This window comes from Tachypleus tridentatus, chromosome 2 (genome assembly GCF_004210375.1).
Source record: "Tachypleus tridentatus isolate NWPU-2018 chromosome 2, ASM421037v1, whole genome shotgun sequence".
NCBI classification, from domain to species: Eukaryota; Metazoa; Arthropoda; class Merostomata; order Xiphosura; family Limulidae; genus Tachypleus; species Tachypleus tridentatus.
In genome coordinates this window covers 121,951,582-121,968,681 of record NC_134826.1, presented here as the reverse complement: position 1 = coordinate 121,968,681, position 17,100 = coordinate 121,951,582, and the positions used below count along the sequence as shown (strand labels likewise).

Here is a 17,100-nt window from a genome sequence, read left to right as displayed (position 1 = left end):
TATCCCTTTCAAATATATATATAGATTATATACAGTGAAACCTGTCTGAGGCGGAATCGCACGGAACCGGGTAAAATTTCCGGTTTGAGCAGGTTTCTGGCTTAGACATAGCGAATACGCGTTTCCTTAATTATATATAATTTTTGAGCAGAACATTATACTTGCTTCACTCAAAGGAAGTAAGATGTTTATGAATAAAGTTATTATACTGTTATGCTATATTTATTAGAATAAGAACAAAAATAGACATTAAAATATATATAAGTATAAAAAAAACTTAATCAAATTTATTTGTAGAATGTGTCCAGTTTCAACTGTTTCTTTTTTTTAATGGACTTTCTCATGCGGTTAAAAGAGAACGCCAATTCTATGGCCTTTTCATGAAGTTCATTTTTCCCCTTCATTTTTGCATATAATTTGATAGCGTTAATATAACATAACACTTGTAGTAGGAATTTATATTTCCTCACTATCTTTTCCATTTTGTTCATCTTTTTAATCTCTTACACTGTTATCATCTTGCGATTCTATTATAGATTTTAAATCAATTTCATCAGTTTCTGTTAAAACATTCTTTTCACAAAACTTTCCGCGTTCACAACGTCATCTGCATCAATCTTCTCAAACAGAGTTTGGATTTCACTAAAATCGTCATAACAAACAACTTTTCCACAATCTCTGCCATTATCAAGAATAAATCCACAGTTTCGAAAGCACTTTTATTGAGCATTCATATTTTACGCATTTAATTGAATAACTTGAAAATGCAATTGTATCTAACACGTCAGTTTTCATGGTCAATTCAGATAGTCTTTTACAGTCGTCCATGTTTGCAATAATATGCTGAAACACCAGTTTTTCTGTATTTAAATTTCATACAATGTATAATTCAACTATGTAGTGGCTGTAAAACTGATATTTTACATGGAGGTAGAAATACTAAATGAAATTTGAAAGTTGAACTTTTGGGTAACAAGTTGCATTACCAAGGAAAAGTAGAGTATTTTTATTTTCTTGTTCCTTTCTTTTATTTAATTTGTTCAAAAATTCCTCGAATATAGAGCATTTGTCATCCACGCTTCGTTATTCGCTTTCCATTCCAGGCCCGGCATGGCCTAGCGCGTAAGGCGTGCGACTCGTAATCCGAGGGTCGCGGGTTCGCGCCCGCGTCGCGCTAAACATGCTCGCCCTCCCAGCCGTGGGGGCGTTATAATGTGACGGTCAATCCCACTATTCGTTGGTAAAAGAGTAGCCCAAGAGTTGGCGGTGGGTGGTGATGACTTCCCTCTAGTCTTACACTGCTAAATTAGGGACGGCTAGCACAGATAGCCCTCGAGTAGCTTTGTGCGAAATTCCAAAACAAACCTTTCCATTCCACAGGAAGTTGGTTTGGTTTGAATTTCGCGCAAAGCTAAACGAGGGCTATCTGTGCTAGCCGTCCGTAATTTAGGAGTGTAAGACAAGAGGGAAGGCAGCTAGTCATCACCGCCCACCGCCAACTCTTGGGCTACTCTTTTACCAACGAATAGTGGGATTGACAGTCACATTATAACGCCTCCACGGCTGAAAGGGCGAGCATGTTTGTCGCGACGGGGATTACGAGTCGCACGCCTTAACTCGCTTGGCTATGCCGGGTCACCCTCGGATTACGAGTCCAGTGTCTTATTCACCTTGCCATGCCAGGCCTATTCGAGTTTGACTGTGGTCATTGATGTTGTTAAATACCCAGGAGGGCCAGGTACATTTGACCTCTTCCTCCCTCCCGAACGATTATAGCGTCTGTCAGGGTTTGTTTGTTTTTAAAGCTTATATCATCATATTCAGGTCCATTTCAGGGCTCAGTCCATGCATGGACAGGCCTCAATAGGAAGTTGATTCTTTCTTAAAGTTTTGAAAGAGCGCGGATTTTCACTTTTACCTATTATCCATGGTAAAATTTTCATAAATTTTAAAATTAGGTAAGATAGGAATTTATTTTTTCATGAGAGTTATTTAAAGAGTAGAATTTTGCACTTAAAAGACAATTATATTTCTACAAATCACGAATCTAATTTAACTGCAAAAATAATGACAACAGAAAAAAAGAACAGAATATATTTAACCAATACTTACTTAATGAAATGTCCGACAATTTATTAATATTTAAACAAATTATTAATTAAACAAGAATTTATTACATTTAAATATCTTATTTATTAAATAAGAAATTAATATTAACCAAAAACATTATTTCCGGCTTACTCAGATTCTAACCCTACTTGTTGATAGATGAGGTAAATAAAAGATAGTTTTCTGTTCACATAACGCAGGTTCCGCTGTATAGAGGGTCTTTAATAAGAGAAATCTTAAGATAATGCTGCAAAAATTTGATATTTCCGCTCTTTTCAATTTCCGGCTTAGACAGGTTTTACTATAGTTGTAAAGTAATGTAAAATCTGCTGAAAGTTTGTTTTCCTAAGTCTCAAAACTTTTTAAATATATGGTAATTAATTGTTGAGTTTTTAACATAAGTAAACTGTGATTCGTGAATATGAATCAGTTTGCAAGCGGACAGAGGCGATCGTGGATGAGGCTATTTTCAATTACTCCTTGATTCATCAACATAAATAATATGGCATGTTAATTAAAGAGTGGCTAACATATACAGTTTGGTACTATAAAGTTGAGAAGCTGTGAAAAAGGTTCTTGTTTACAGTGCAATTTTCAATAAATTATCCCAAATTTAGCCGTATAGACTTGCTTAAGATAGCCCATTACTGAATTAATTCAAAATAAGCTTCCTGTGTTAGACGAATCATGTGTTTTTTATTAGATCCATATAGTGTTACTTTTTTTTAAAACTGACATTAGTTTTGTAACTAACTGCGGTTCAAGTATCTTAATGTATTTTATGTTGAGTACGCTAGTTTTGTTACTGTGCGGCGCAGGGGTCGGTTAAGTAGGCGTGGTTTAGTGATGAGTTTTTCAGGTTAAGTAATTACCAGATTGCTGGAATTTTTTTTTTGTTCTCAGTTTTTTCTTTTTTCTTCTCTGTTTATCATGTGGTATTTTTAATGTCCATTTAAATCACGAACGGACCGAAGAGAGATCGATTGACCTCTGACTCCCTAACGTCGATTAAGTTGATAGATATTTTGTAAGTTATAACTTATGTGAACTAGGGAGGTAGCAAGATGGAATTTAATTAAGTCTTAAATTCTGTTATATTTTGTAATTACCTATATTAAACCTAAATACGAAGTTTAGTGAAGAAGATTTGTGAAATATTGGGCATGTTTATGAATTGATGACTTTCATTTTACAATTATAAGTATACTTGTCATAAGACAATAGTAGTTTAGGCCTGTTAGTATTATAGTATTACATTTTTTATCTAGCCTATTAGGAATTTTAAAGAATTAGAAAATATACATTCATTTTATTTTATTTTTGTAATGTGAGGGTTCAGAGTTTATAATCGGGGAGGTGTAACTTCACATGAGTTTTCGAAACAGACAAAATAATTCTTTCATATGCTAAGAAAATATAAAAGTTCTTTGTATGCTAATATTTGTATCAGTAGACTATATATATTTCATGTACTGTGGTGAAACTTGTGCACTAACATTTACTACCCCTAAAAGAAGCTTCAAAGTAGGTTAAAATAAAAGTTCTTTTACAATTATATAAAATGTAAAGGTTTTTCTTTATCAGCAAAATATGCACTAAACATTGTACATTATAACACCCCCTATGATTGAAAAGTCAAGCATGTTTGGTATGATGGGGATTCTAACCTATGATCCTTGGATTACGAGTCGAGTGTCTTATTCCATGTATGTCGTTGAAAGGACACATGTACTAATTAGATTTCATATGTTGAAGTCATTATATTAGATTTTGGAGAACAAAACATTTATGGATTATTATGATAAAGCATTTTCTTATATATATATATATATTATTTCATTTACTGTAGAGAGATTATAACTTTTGTGAACAAATTAGCTAGGGATTTTAAATGTAGCATTATTAACATTACAAGTTTTTATTTTTCTAGATAGATCTCTCCCTTTATGAAGAAAAATCAGAGCTTGAAAATAAACACATTTAAAATATGGATTAAAAAAATTCAAACAGAAGAACATTAGACTTATTGCTGGACCTTACTTTATAAATGTAGATCAAGACAAAAAGTGTTGGTCAGTCTCATGTCATCCAGCCAACACAGTTTATCATTAGTGGAACAAACCAGTCAACTAATAATTAATGTACATCTCTGAAAAAAAGAAAATACATTCCTTTTAGTCCAGGAGTTTAAGAGCATGTAAACTAAAATCTCGTTTTTCAGAAGCACAAAAATGTCTACTGTTATTTGTGTTAATGCAGATAATCAGACTTTTGATTTTGTTGATCGAGAAAGGGATCCAAATAAAAATGTTGATAATGATAAACTTGAAGAATCTGTGCCTTTCTGTGAGACCAGTAACATGATCACTGCTTATAAAGAAAAACATGAGCCTGCCATTCATACGAGGTATGTTTTTGTTGTTAAATGTTTAACAACTTTTATGCATTGCATGGTTTTAAATATTGTAGTGTTTATTATATTATTTAGATGTAACAAATTTTAAATGAGATTACATTTTCTTGTGCAACTGTTATAAGCTTTATTAAAATTTATAAATTAAAAATTACTGGAAGAATTGAGCATAGCTGTGAGTAAAATATCTGTATTGAAGTACAAGTGCTAAATATTTCATTACTGATGGGGTATTATAATTCACCAAAGTGTTGAACAACAAAATAAAGTCAACATAAGTCTGCAGATTAGTCTAAAACAGTAAGTGTAGGCTTATAGCAATCAACAGTAAGGCGTTATCAGCTTTCATGATTTTTGGTTTGAAGTTATGTGAATTTAATGTTTGAATATTTTTCACAGTTGAGAAGAGAGGTTGAAATGCAATTTTGCACAATTACAAAAGTGTTGCCAACATACTGTGTGTAAAACAATAGTTAAAATCAGATATACAATTATTATGTCATGTTTTCTAATGCTAAGAACAAAGTTTCAAAAAAAGTGCAAGAAAACTTTCCACTGCTAGACCATCAGTTTGGTTAAAGATATTTTTTATTAAACTAAAAATGTGGTATTTGTTATGATTTCTAGAATTTCTTAAGGACAAATCTGAGGAGATGATTAGCAGTGTTTTCATTTTGAAAAGCAGTATATGACTAAAGTCTAATGCTTCAGTCAGAGTTATGTTGGTATACAGTAAAGTAACATTAAAACATCATAAGCAAATTTAAGATTTTTGATACAGCTTCGTAACCTGTAGCTGTTATTAAGAATATGTTGTGAAGTTAAGTTAGTTAAAAAATTGTTCAAACTTGACAGTTCATAAGTGTCCTTGTATATTAAAGGCAGCAGGTTTGAATGGAGTATCTTTGTGGATTTTTAGCAAAATAGATACTAGGCATAGGTTTGAGCAAACAATTATCAGTTTTTTTCTAAATAATGTTAAAAATAATATTTCTTTAAAATACCTTGGATAAATGTAAATTTGTTTTTACATGTATGGATGGGGTCAAAACTTGATTTAAAATGTTTAATTTGTTGATAAAATCATCTTTATTCTTAACAAGATTTTTTTTTGTCGTGGTATGAAATGATTATGTACTTGTTTTATTGTAATTCCAACAAAACATAAAAATGTTTCATAGAAAGATTATGACAATGGAAAACAGAATCATACATATACTAAGACTTATATCATTGATGATTTCTTTATGTGGTTTTTTTGAGTAAGATCACAAATGGTTCTAGAAAATCAGATTTTTAAAGTTTCTTAGGCAGTAGAGCAAAATCCAAACATTGTGCAAAAGCTTGTTTTTGAGCGTCTGTAAGATTAAAATCGGAAAATTTAAAAAATAATATCACCTGGTTGATTGAGAAAATAAATCCTTTTCTTTGCAAAGATAGTGAAATTATTTTCAGATTTTTTATTTTATCTGGCACAATTAAACAGAATAAAATGTTTGTTGAAAATGGTATGTGACATGGTGGAAGTAAGTTAAACATGTAACTTATTTTAGGTTAAGAATTTAATTCATTTTTAAAAATGTTTCTTCAGTCTTTTTATTTAATTTTTAAAATGAGATTAAAGAAAGCTACTCCCTTCCAAAGATCTACAATTTATACTCTGTGGCCACAGTCTATTGCTATTAATAACAGAACAGAAGGAAAAATCTTCTGTATAAGGTGATGTTTCATCACATCGGGAAGTTCCTTATGCTTTATTACTTTGTATATATGCACATTGTGCTTACACGTACAAAAAAAACCAAAACACTTGCCCATTTTCTTTACGTGTCATCGCATTTCCTCTACTAAATATAACATCAACCAATTAGAATGTATCTGCACGTATATACAGTGTTGTAAAGACTGCTGTGTAAGTTAATAAAACTGCATACAACCAAGGTCTTTAGTGTAGTAACTAACTAGTTTTCATCTGTGTTTTAAACTAATACTGTAGGTATATTGCATGTTAAGACAGTGTTTTAATTATGAAGCACTGAGGACTTGATTTCTGGAGCTATAATAATGACTCAGTAGAAACTTGCAATTAATTTACCACAGTTGAGAGAATGGCATTTTTAGTGCACTAACTTTTATTATATGAAATTTAAAAGAATTGAGGCATATAATTTATTTTATGATGCTACTGTTTTTACTCATTTTTGGTATTGAAGTGACGAAATGACTCTGGAGACTGTTAAACAGAAGCAGAAGCAACTGGAACAAGAAAATGCCTGCCGTAAAGCTTTATTGGCTAAAGCTGTTATAGAAAGGTGTGTGTGATTGTTAAACGTTTGTATCCCAGTTTTGTTTGGTACAAAGAAGTGATTAATTTAATACAAATTGATATACATAGTCTAAGAATTTTGATTTTTTTTCCTTACTTATCTAGAGTTAATTGCACAGAAAATATATATTGTAGTACTTGCAGTAGTGTGGACCAAAATGAAGAGTTAAATTTATATAATATAAAGAGGTATACAAAATACTGTAGAGATTATAATAAACCTGGAGTTACTTTAGTATATATTAGCAGTGAAATAAATGCACAAGAAGAAACTATTGAATTTAAAACAGCTGAAGTGGTAAACGTACAATGCACATACCATGAAAACATGTTCATTGTTATAGCAATTTATAGATCTCATCAATATAGTATACAGTATTACATTAACTAAAAAAGATTTAAATGGAATTAAAATGAAAAATGTGTACATTGTATGAGAAATAAATATTAAATCTCAGGAGAATAATGTAAAATTATAATAGCTGCTTTTAGTTTTAATCCTTAGTTTCAAGCTACTACTAGAGAACATTCAGATCCATATCTGAATCATATTTATGTTAGAACAGATAGATTCTGTACAAACAGCAGTCTCAAAAACTAGGATTACAGGTCACTTTTCCACACCTCAAAACTCATTTGATGAATGAACTATGTGTAAAACTAAGTATAATAATGAATAATTAAAAATAAATTATAAAAACAATGATACAAAAATAAATGATTTTAGTGGTGTGTGTCAGAAATTTAGTATACAAGATGCATATTAAGATTTTATTGTAAAATTAGAAAATACAATTGAAACATCTGTAAGGATGTAAAATTGACATAGAAATATAAAAACTACCATTCTGTAATGAATTGGTTGAGGAAAAAATTATAGAAATTATAGAAGTAAATTAATAGAATAAACCAAGATACAGTAGTATAGACAAAAAATAATCTACAGTGAAAGAAATATTAAAAAACAATAGGTCATAATTAATGACATTACAGGGAAACAATACATTGCAACATTTGAAAGTATTACAGTAAAGAATAAACATGTAAAGTTTTCTGAACAATAAACATTATATGTAAATTAATGATTTTTTTTAATATTATGAAGGAACTTGTAAGTAAAGAGTTTTAAATGTTTTAATACAGACAAATTAGATGAAACAAGATATAAAACATTTGCTAATTCAATCTATTTTATAGCAACTGATGGATATAAAACAAAACAAAAAATTATAAACTCATAAAAAAAAAAAATAGAAAAGCTGCAGGGAAAGATAAAGTTATGGAAAAATTTATCAAAAGTAATGTTAAACTGATACCTAACAAACTTGTAAGTTATAATACATTTACAAAAGAATATTACAAAGTGCATATTATCATAATCACAATACAATCATACTAAATTACAATTTCAAAATTTAGAAATACTGCCATACACAAATCATATATTTATAAAATGCTAAATAGATTCAGTAAAGATATTGAAAATTGTGAAAATAATATCAAAACAAGAACTGAAGTACATGGGAACTTAAAATATTGAGTAAATTTATTAGGTTGTCCAGAATTAAATGTCTGAATTCTCATGATGACATTTAGAAGCTGAATATTGAGTAACTTGTCATTTGTTGGTTAGAAAATCCAACATTTTTTATTCACAAGGTGTCTCAATTGTTTACTGTTTCAACTCTACTCAGAGTAAGCTTTGCAACTCCCAAGGCAGCAAGGACAAGAAGGACTTTCATTCGATTTTTTTTCTATGACTTCAAACTTGGACAAAAAGCTTCCAAATCTACATGGAACATCAACCAGGTATTCAACCATGAGCCTGTTACTGAATGTACAGTTCAGCATTGGTTCCAAAAGTTTCAACATGGAGATGAGAGTCTTGGAGACCATGCAGGTCATGGAAAGAAGCCATCCTTAAATGAAAACGCATTAAGGGAAGCAGTTGAAATGGATCCTTGCATAACAGTACGTGAGCTTGCAGAAAAGCTAATCACAAGCAAATCAAGCATTGCCAACCACCTGAGTGCAATTGGAAAGACAACAAAGTTGAAGATCAACAAAATCAGCATTATGAGACCTGTCAAGGATGACACTTCAAATATTGAATGAATTGGGAATCATGGTTCTGCCTCATCCACATTATTCCCCCAGACCTTTCCCCTACAGAATTTATTTTTTTCAAGCACTTTGACAACTTTTCAAACAATAAATGCTTTCAAAACCAGGCATCTACAGAAGAAGCTTTCAAGGAGTTCATTGACCATAGAATCTCTGATTTCTATAGCAGAGACATAAACAACATCATTACATATTGGTAAAAGTGTGTTGAAGCAAATGGTGCTTACTTTGATTAAAGCATGTTTTAGAACACTGATTTATACTTTTCCAAACTTCACAATTCAAAAGTGACATATGGGTCATTCCATGTCAAATCACCCAGATTTAGGAAAATTTTCCAGGTGACCCCCTCAGAATGCCTTGAAAAAATTCACATGTGCTCATCTACCCATATAATTAAAAATTCCCAAAGATTAGATCAATATCTCTAGTAGTTTCTGATTTACAGTCCTGTAAAATTTAATTAATTTTTTTTTTTTTTTGGCAAATTCATTTTTGGGCAACTTTGGCTGCTTAAAGCTGCAAGGGTAATGGTGATAGAAGGCTGACATTTGCTACAGTGATTGAATTAATCTCACAGAACTCAAAAATGGTCTCAAACCAAGTTTATCTTTCTTAGGATTTGCATAGTGAGGCTGTAAAATCACCTGAAAACCCAAAATCATAAAAAAAATTGGTTTATTTAATAAGCTATAGCTCTAAGACTTAATATGATACAAAGCTTTTTTTTAAAATTTTCTATAACATATCAATTGATAAATCAGCAATTGTTGTAATTAAGTGTATTAGATCTCCTGTAAAAAAAATTTTAGTTGCATGCAACTTTTTATGATTTAGCAAAAAAGAGCCCTACTTCAGGCTACAGTTTGACCATGTCACCAATTATTCAGCCTTTTCAGATTTTTACCATATTTTTATATCTCTGAATATGATCTAAAAAAAAATAAGATGGTGTTCAACCTACTTTTTGAGTCATAATTTTTTAAAGCATCCTCTGACCATACGTTTTTTTACTTGAAAAAAACTTCAATTCAGGTGTGTTACTGTGTGCAAATATATCCATACAATTTTGGGAATGTTGAGATCTTATTTCTGCAGTCAGTGTAGGAAACCATGGTCCTATTGATTGCTTCAGAATTTTAAGAATCTTGCAAATCTATGCTACCATTTTGAAGATTATCAGTTGTCTGCTGAATGGCACTTTTTTGCCACCAGTCATGGGGAAAAGTCCATGTGATGGAGTTGGGATATGGTGAAGAGGCTGGTGGCTGGTGCAAGCCTTCAATTGCCTATAAATAATTAAATTTTAAGTGTCTCTGATATGTACCATTGGGCAAAGGACCACATTCAGTTCTTTCTTGTCAATCAGGAATCAGTCTTGTAGAAATGTGTAAAGTTTGATGTACTTGAGTGCTATGAAAAAATGCAAAACTGTGGCAGGTATTAGGTCACATCATAACTTTATTCTACCAACAAATTGTACATGAGAAGGCTATCAGATGATGATGTGTACACAGTTGTAACTGTTGGTAGTAACAGTGAAAGTGATGCTACAGCAGCTCAAATAGGGTCTAATGATAGTAATGACAATTATCAGCCAGGGAAATATGTGGTGTGTATACACAATCATGAATGGTATGTGGGAAACATAAAAGATAGATCAGATGAATATTCTGATGTGTTGGTGTCATTTATGAAGATATCACGAAACGAACTGTTCTCGTGGCCTGCAAGGTCACATAAAGATGAAAGCTGGATTCCTTTCCAACATATTCTTTGTCTGATAAGTGTACCTACCGTGCAAGGCAGTAGTGCTCGCCACCATGTTCTAAGTCAAAGTGATCTCTACATAATCAAACTCAAATTTCAGAAATTTATTCAAGCTTTCTGAACAAAGTAATGTTTATTTGATGTTGTTAAGGCTAATTTATCGTCAAAGCAGTTTTTGAAACATTTCATTGTCACAATTATTTCAGTTTGGTGAGACTGTAATATTTCTCAGTTATCCCCTGTTGTAGCACTGCGTTTTGTGTCTGATTTACATTTCTATTTATTATATTAGGGATCTTAAACTCAGCCATATCTGCATAACTGTAATGCACACAATATATTTGCACTATCATGTGATCTAACTTAGTTATGCCAATAAACTTGTTCAGAAATGAATTAATTCTTTCTTGTTTCTTACAACTTCATTATTTAACATTGTGAAAGGCTGGTTAGAATATTTCAGTGGGATTCATAAAATTTTGACAGGTATTTTTCAAAATTGTATGGATATATTTGCACACAGTAACACACCTGAATTGAGGGTTTTTTTGTCAAGTAAACGACGTATGGTCAGAGGATACTTCAAAAAATTATAACTCAAAAGGTTGGTTGAACACCATCTTATTTTTTTTTTAGATCATATTCAGAGATATAAAAATATATGGTAAAAATCTGAAAAGGCTGAATAACTGGTGACATGGTCAAACTGTAGCCTGAAGTAGGGCTTTTTTTGCTAAATCATAAAAAGTTGCATGCAACTAAACTTTTTTTTACAGAAGATCTAATACACTTAATTACAACAATTGCTGATTTATCAATTGATATGTTATAGAAAATTTAAAAAAAAAGCATTGTATCATATTAAGTCTTAGAGCTATGGCTTATTAAATAAACCAATGTTTTTTATGATTTTGGGTTTCCAGGTGATTTTACAGCCTCACTATGCAAATCCTAAGAGAGATAAACTTGGTTTGAGACCATTTTTGAATTCTGTGAGATTAATTCAGTCAGTGTAGCAAATTTTAGCCTTCTACTATTAGAATAATAAAATAAACCATAGTTGCCCAAAAATGAATTTGCCAAAAATTAAAAAAAATTACTTAAATTTTACAGGGCTGTAAATCAGAAACTATTAGAGATATTGATCTAATCTTTGGCAATTTTCATTATATGGGTAGATGAGCACAAGTGAATTTTTTCAAGGCATTCTGTGGGGGTCACCTGCAGCCCCTTGGATGATTTGACATGAAATGCCCCATTTATTTCTGAACAACCTAATATCAAACACCAAAATTATATAGTAGTATTACAAATGAAATGAGATCACTGTTCAATATACAAAACAAGTTAGCACTGAAGGAATGGATAGTCAATACATAAGAACCAGAAAGTCTTGCATATATTTTATGCATAATGTAAAAAAATAAAAAATGGTCTAAATGTGAATATTTTTGAAAAGTAAATATTAATGACGTATTTATTGTTTAATAATATATCCATTCAAGATTTACCCTTTAGAAACTAGTGGATTTTTTTTCTATTTTAAATATTTGTATTTTCTTGTATCATGTATATTTTGAAACAAATTTTTAAAAATTACAGGTTTTTTGTTTAATTGTAAAACTTCAAATGTTTAATACACTTTTAAACTTTTATTAATAAGCATTTGGCAGTTACCTGTGTACAATATCTTCGGTGATGTAAATCATTGAGCATTTTCAGCCAGATTTTTATAATTTTGAATTTAATATGTTTGGTGATTCTAAAGAACTTACACAGAGTAATTAATTAATGTTTTATTTCAGAAATTTTTGTCACTATGTATTTATGTAAATATAGCTTATGAAGTAATGATAATAATACTAAATTGAAGTTGTTTTAATAAGTAGAAATATTTATTCAAAACTAGATAGTCATATTTCAGTAAGACTAGTGAGACTAAATATTCCATAGTGAAAAGTAATATTTAATCAATTCTTATATGATGTTAGTATTACTTGAAAGAGATAAAAAATTTGCTTTGTTGTAAAGTATAGTTGATGTTGAAAAAGCAATTAAAAATGAAACAACTTCTGCACACTGACACATGAGGTTTTTAGTTGTGAAATTTGAAAATTGGTGAATTTGTTGTATATGGTATTAAAGTATCTAATTGTAAAGACAGTTCTATTTAAAGCTACTTATAATAAATATTTTATTGAAATATAATGAATAGTTTATTAATGCTTTTTGATCTTGAAATTCTTAATTTTAAAAGGATTTCAATCAAAACTATCCTTCAAAATACTTGTAACAAGCATTAGTATTTTTTCATTAATACAGAAAATGCAAGACGATAGCAGAAGTGAAGAAACTATCTAAAATTCAGGATGAATTGGCACATTTGGACTTTGTGCTAAACAGTGAAGTAGCTGCTTTGAGAAATCAGATAGAAGCAGCAAGCTTTGAATTCAATGAAGCTCAGTAAGTTCTGTTTTCATTTTATCAAGGATATATCGAACTGCTTCTTTCAAATGTTAGAAGCAAAGACTTCATTTTATATTTAAATACATTTTTCTAAGCTATCTATTATTCTTCAAATTGCTTTAGTTCCTATCCATAACGTTTTTGGCTCTCGGGTCTATAATAAGCCACACAAAAATTTAAACAAAACTGTTATCAATATTGCCATTAATTACCCAGTAAGGTTCCCAATTTGTTTTGTTGAAAATGACTCCACTTACATTTTTTACATTGATTGCTGCAAGAGGGAAAAACATAATTTACTTAATGTGATATAATATGTGGACCCTACCAATGGTGAATGGCATGAGAGCAAGTCAGTAATTTGAAGCTAATCACTGTTGATGTGACGTGAACAACAGCAACAAAACTGTTCATTTGGACATGAAACATAATACAATTAGTTATTTTGGAGTACTGTATTGGTAACAGGTATAATGCATGAAAAAGCCACTGAATAAAAGCAGAAAAATATTTGAAAATGATATCAAATAAGTTTCTCTCTCACATAACATTATTATTAAAAAGTGACAAGGATTTAGAATCTAATGATTAAAAAAATTAAACATATTGGTTTTATTATTAATTAAGAAAACACATTCAATTGGTACTTTTTAAAAAGTTATCATATGTGATACTGTAGATTATTTCAAAGTTTAAAAAAGTGGGTATTGTAGCCCAGTTTTTAAAATTATAATTCCTTAAACTTGCTGCTGAGTCTATGAGAAGTGATATGTTTACCCCTATCCATTTGGTATTACTGTATTTTATAACTTGTAAGAGGCACTTCTTTTCTCTAAAAATACCTTGAAAAATCCCAATCCATCTTCCAAGACAAAAGTGATGGGTTAAGGCAAGAGATTAGTTTAGGATCTACTCAAAATGGCCTCATACAGATTGTAGTCTCATAACTTACCAATTACAAGTATTTTCAATAGCATAAAACATTCAGTTCAACTAATATTGTCGATATACTGTAAAGAATATTATGTATTTGACTGTATTTACTTGGTGAGTTGTGAAAAAGTCAAGGCTGTCTCAACGTATTGGTTGCTGAGTTGGAATATTTTGTTCTTAGAATTGTTTTTCCAAAATTAGGGTGCATCTTCCATGATTTAACATTTTACAAAGCATAAAATATGGTAATGTAAAAGTAATGTAATAAGTGTGGGGCCAATTTGTTCTGCATTTAGATAAATATTGAAAGTAATTTATTATACAATTACACATTTGAAGAAAGACATAAACACATTCCTAAGTAAAAGTTTAAGTTAAAATAAATGACACTTTGCAGCAGTTGAGATTTAAACTAGAGCAACAGAATGTCTAAGGAAAATTTACCAAAAATCTAAAGTGTCTGAAAAGTATATTCTTTAACTCTAAACATAACAGTATAAAGTTTAAACAACAAAAAGTGAATATGGTTTAGAACCCTACTCCTCCCCAGTTTTTTATGTAGATATGTTTTCTTAAGTTTCTTTTTTCTTATAGTGCTCATTAATACTTTTTTGGACATATTATGGTTTCCATTTGGTTTGATATAGGCATATAATTATCTTGGTTTAATTCTTCTATATTATCTCCATCCACTGGCGAGGTCTCATTTCCTCTAATAAGCCCATCACGTTATTGCTTTCATTAAAATAAGGCAGTGTGGGTTAACAAAAGGAATTCAGAGACCATTATTTTTCTGACATAAACTGCTTCCTAGCTTGAAATGAAATGTGACGTTTGATTAAAGTATATGAGTGTTTTTGACAGTCTTCTACATTCATATGTGTGTGTGTTTACTGTTAGTTATTTACTGTACTTTTGTTTTATGGTTCTTTTTAAGTTTAAATCTCTTTTGGTTTGGTTTGTTTTGAATTTTGTGCAAAGCTACACAAGGGCTATCTGCACTAGCCATCCCTAATTTAGTAGTGTAAGACTAGAGGAAAGGCAGCTAGTCGTCACCACCCACTGCCAACTCTTGGGCTACTTTTTTATCAACAAATAGTGGGATTGACTGTCACATTATAAAGCCCACACAGCTGAAAGGGCAAGCATGTTTGGTGTGACAGGGATTCGAATCTGCAACCTTCAGATTACGAGTCAAATGCCGGACCAAATCTTTTTTGATTCTTTGCTTAATAATAATGTAATGTCATTTTTATAGACAAGAATGGCATGATTTAAGGTTTATTAGTTGATTTCTAGTAATGTGTTTTATATATTATTTTTTCTTTTATCTTTTTAAAGTTATGGCAATAATATCAAGGCTGTTTGCTAACTTCCTTACTTTTGAGCTTCCCAACACAAGGAAGGCAACTAATTAGCAGCAACCACTAGCAACTCTTGGACTGTTCTTTACCAATAAATAATAATTGGCTTTTATGTATAACATCTCGGATACCCTTAGTAGCTCTACCATAACTCGAGCATTCTTGTTTGACTTTAGATATGTGTCAATTTAATTTGCACACAGCACAGTAATATTCCTTGCATGTGATATTTTTACACAACTCATGAGTGTGAGGATGTGGCTTTGTAGTCATTGGTTAAATGACTATCCACAGTGATGTCTGTTCTGTGTATTTACCTTGTTTTGACTAAACAGTAGTGTATCTTTAACTTAATATATTGCTTATTTATAAGTTACAAATGTAAATAATAATAACTTTTATTGCAAAGTTCTAACAATTTAATATTTATCATTTCTTATTTTCTGGAAAAAAAATTGCTTTCTAACTTGCTCAGTTAAACATATGGTCTTGGCTCAGTCAAATTGTAAATATTTTATTACAGTACAAATTTGTTATTAGTATATGTTCAGTAACAGACCTAAGATTTTGGAAAGGATGGGCACCATATCAAACTTAAATGAAATATTATAAACTATTAGCTTGTAGCTAGAAGAGGCTGGAAATAACATTTTATATTAAAACTATATATTATTAAAAGGGGCACACTTTCAAGCATCAGGGTGCAGAATTATGAAAAGGGTGAGACAGCTGCAATTCCACATTTCTCTCTGAATCTACTAGTGCATATGTTAATAAATTTGACATTAAAATCTAGTTAATGATTCACAGCCTTGTGTAAGTTTTGATTTATTAATGTAAAAAGGAAGTATTGAAATAAACTTTGTGTCATGTGATGCATTGTTTCTTTCAGTTTTCCTTTTTATATTATCGTTATTCCTTTGTATGAGTTCCAGAGTGTCTACCAATTAGAAACACAAATGATATTATTGAAAGTCTGGGACATAAATTGTGACCTGCTATCTTGAATTGCTGAGATATAAATATAGTTGTTACCCATATCCGTAAATTTTCTTCAGTGTTATTGTACCTTTCAAGAGATGTATCTGTATCACATTTCTTTACTTCATGAGCATGTTTATAACCAATAGCAACAGACTGGCTGACAGAGTCATATTATAACTATTTCGTTTTTGGTCTAAATAAGCTTCAAGTGGCTTGTTTTATTATTCAGCTCCAAGCAGTTAACAGAATGTTTTTAAACCTATTTATAGCTGTTAGAATACCAGTTAAATTATAGTATTTTAAGACATTATATTCTATGGCCTGATATATCTTTGTGTTCTAAAATGCATTTATGAAATCTACCTTTTTTATTTAAAGAAGTAACAAGAAAAGTTAGTACTAGCACAGTTGTGCATTGTATTTACAAAAATCATGTTCTTTGCACTCTTCACTCATGGTGTTTACAATACGCATTAATGACCTGCTGTGATTTATTGCTGTTTCACAGGAGGATTACTGCTCAGTTTGGTACCACCTATAGTAATAAATCCATTAAATTAAACAGATGTGAAAAGGTTAGCATTTGAAAATGGACATAAGACCATTAACTA

The 17,100-nt window shown here is 30.6% G+C and overlaps 1 protein-coding gene across 7 annotated transcripts in view; it reads left to right on the top strand.

Annotated features, from left to right (window-relative positions):
* The first annotated feature begins 2,890 nt into the window (after positions 1–2,890).
* Positions 2,891–17,100, top strand: part of LOC143244983 (RAB6-interacting golgin-like) — a 35,518-nt gene continuing 21,308 nt past the window's right edge. Inside the window, exons 1-4 of one of the 7 annotated variants that reach the window (XM_076490620.1) lie at positions 2,891–3,136; positions 4,040–4,516; positions 6,736–6,834; positions 13,065–13,205. In XM_076490620.1, coding sequence (XP_076346735.1) covers positions 4,341–4,516; positions 6,736–6,834; positions 13,065–13,205 — 416 coding nt within the window. In that variant the 5' untranslated portion in view covers positions 2,891–3,136; positions 4,040–4,340. The other 6 variants (XM_076490623.1, XR_013025409.1, XM_076490621.1 and 3 more) reach the window with 6 other exon arrangements.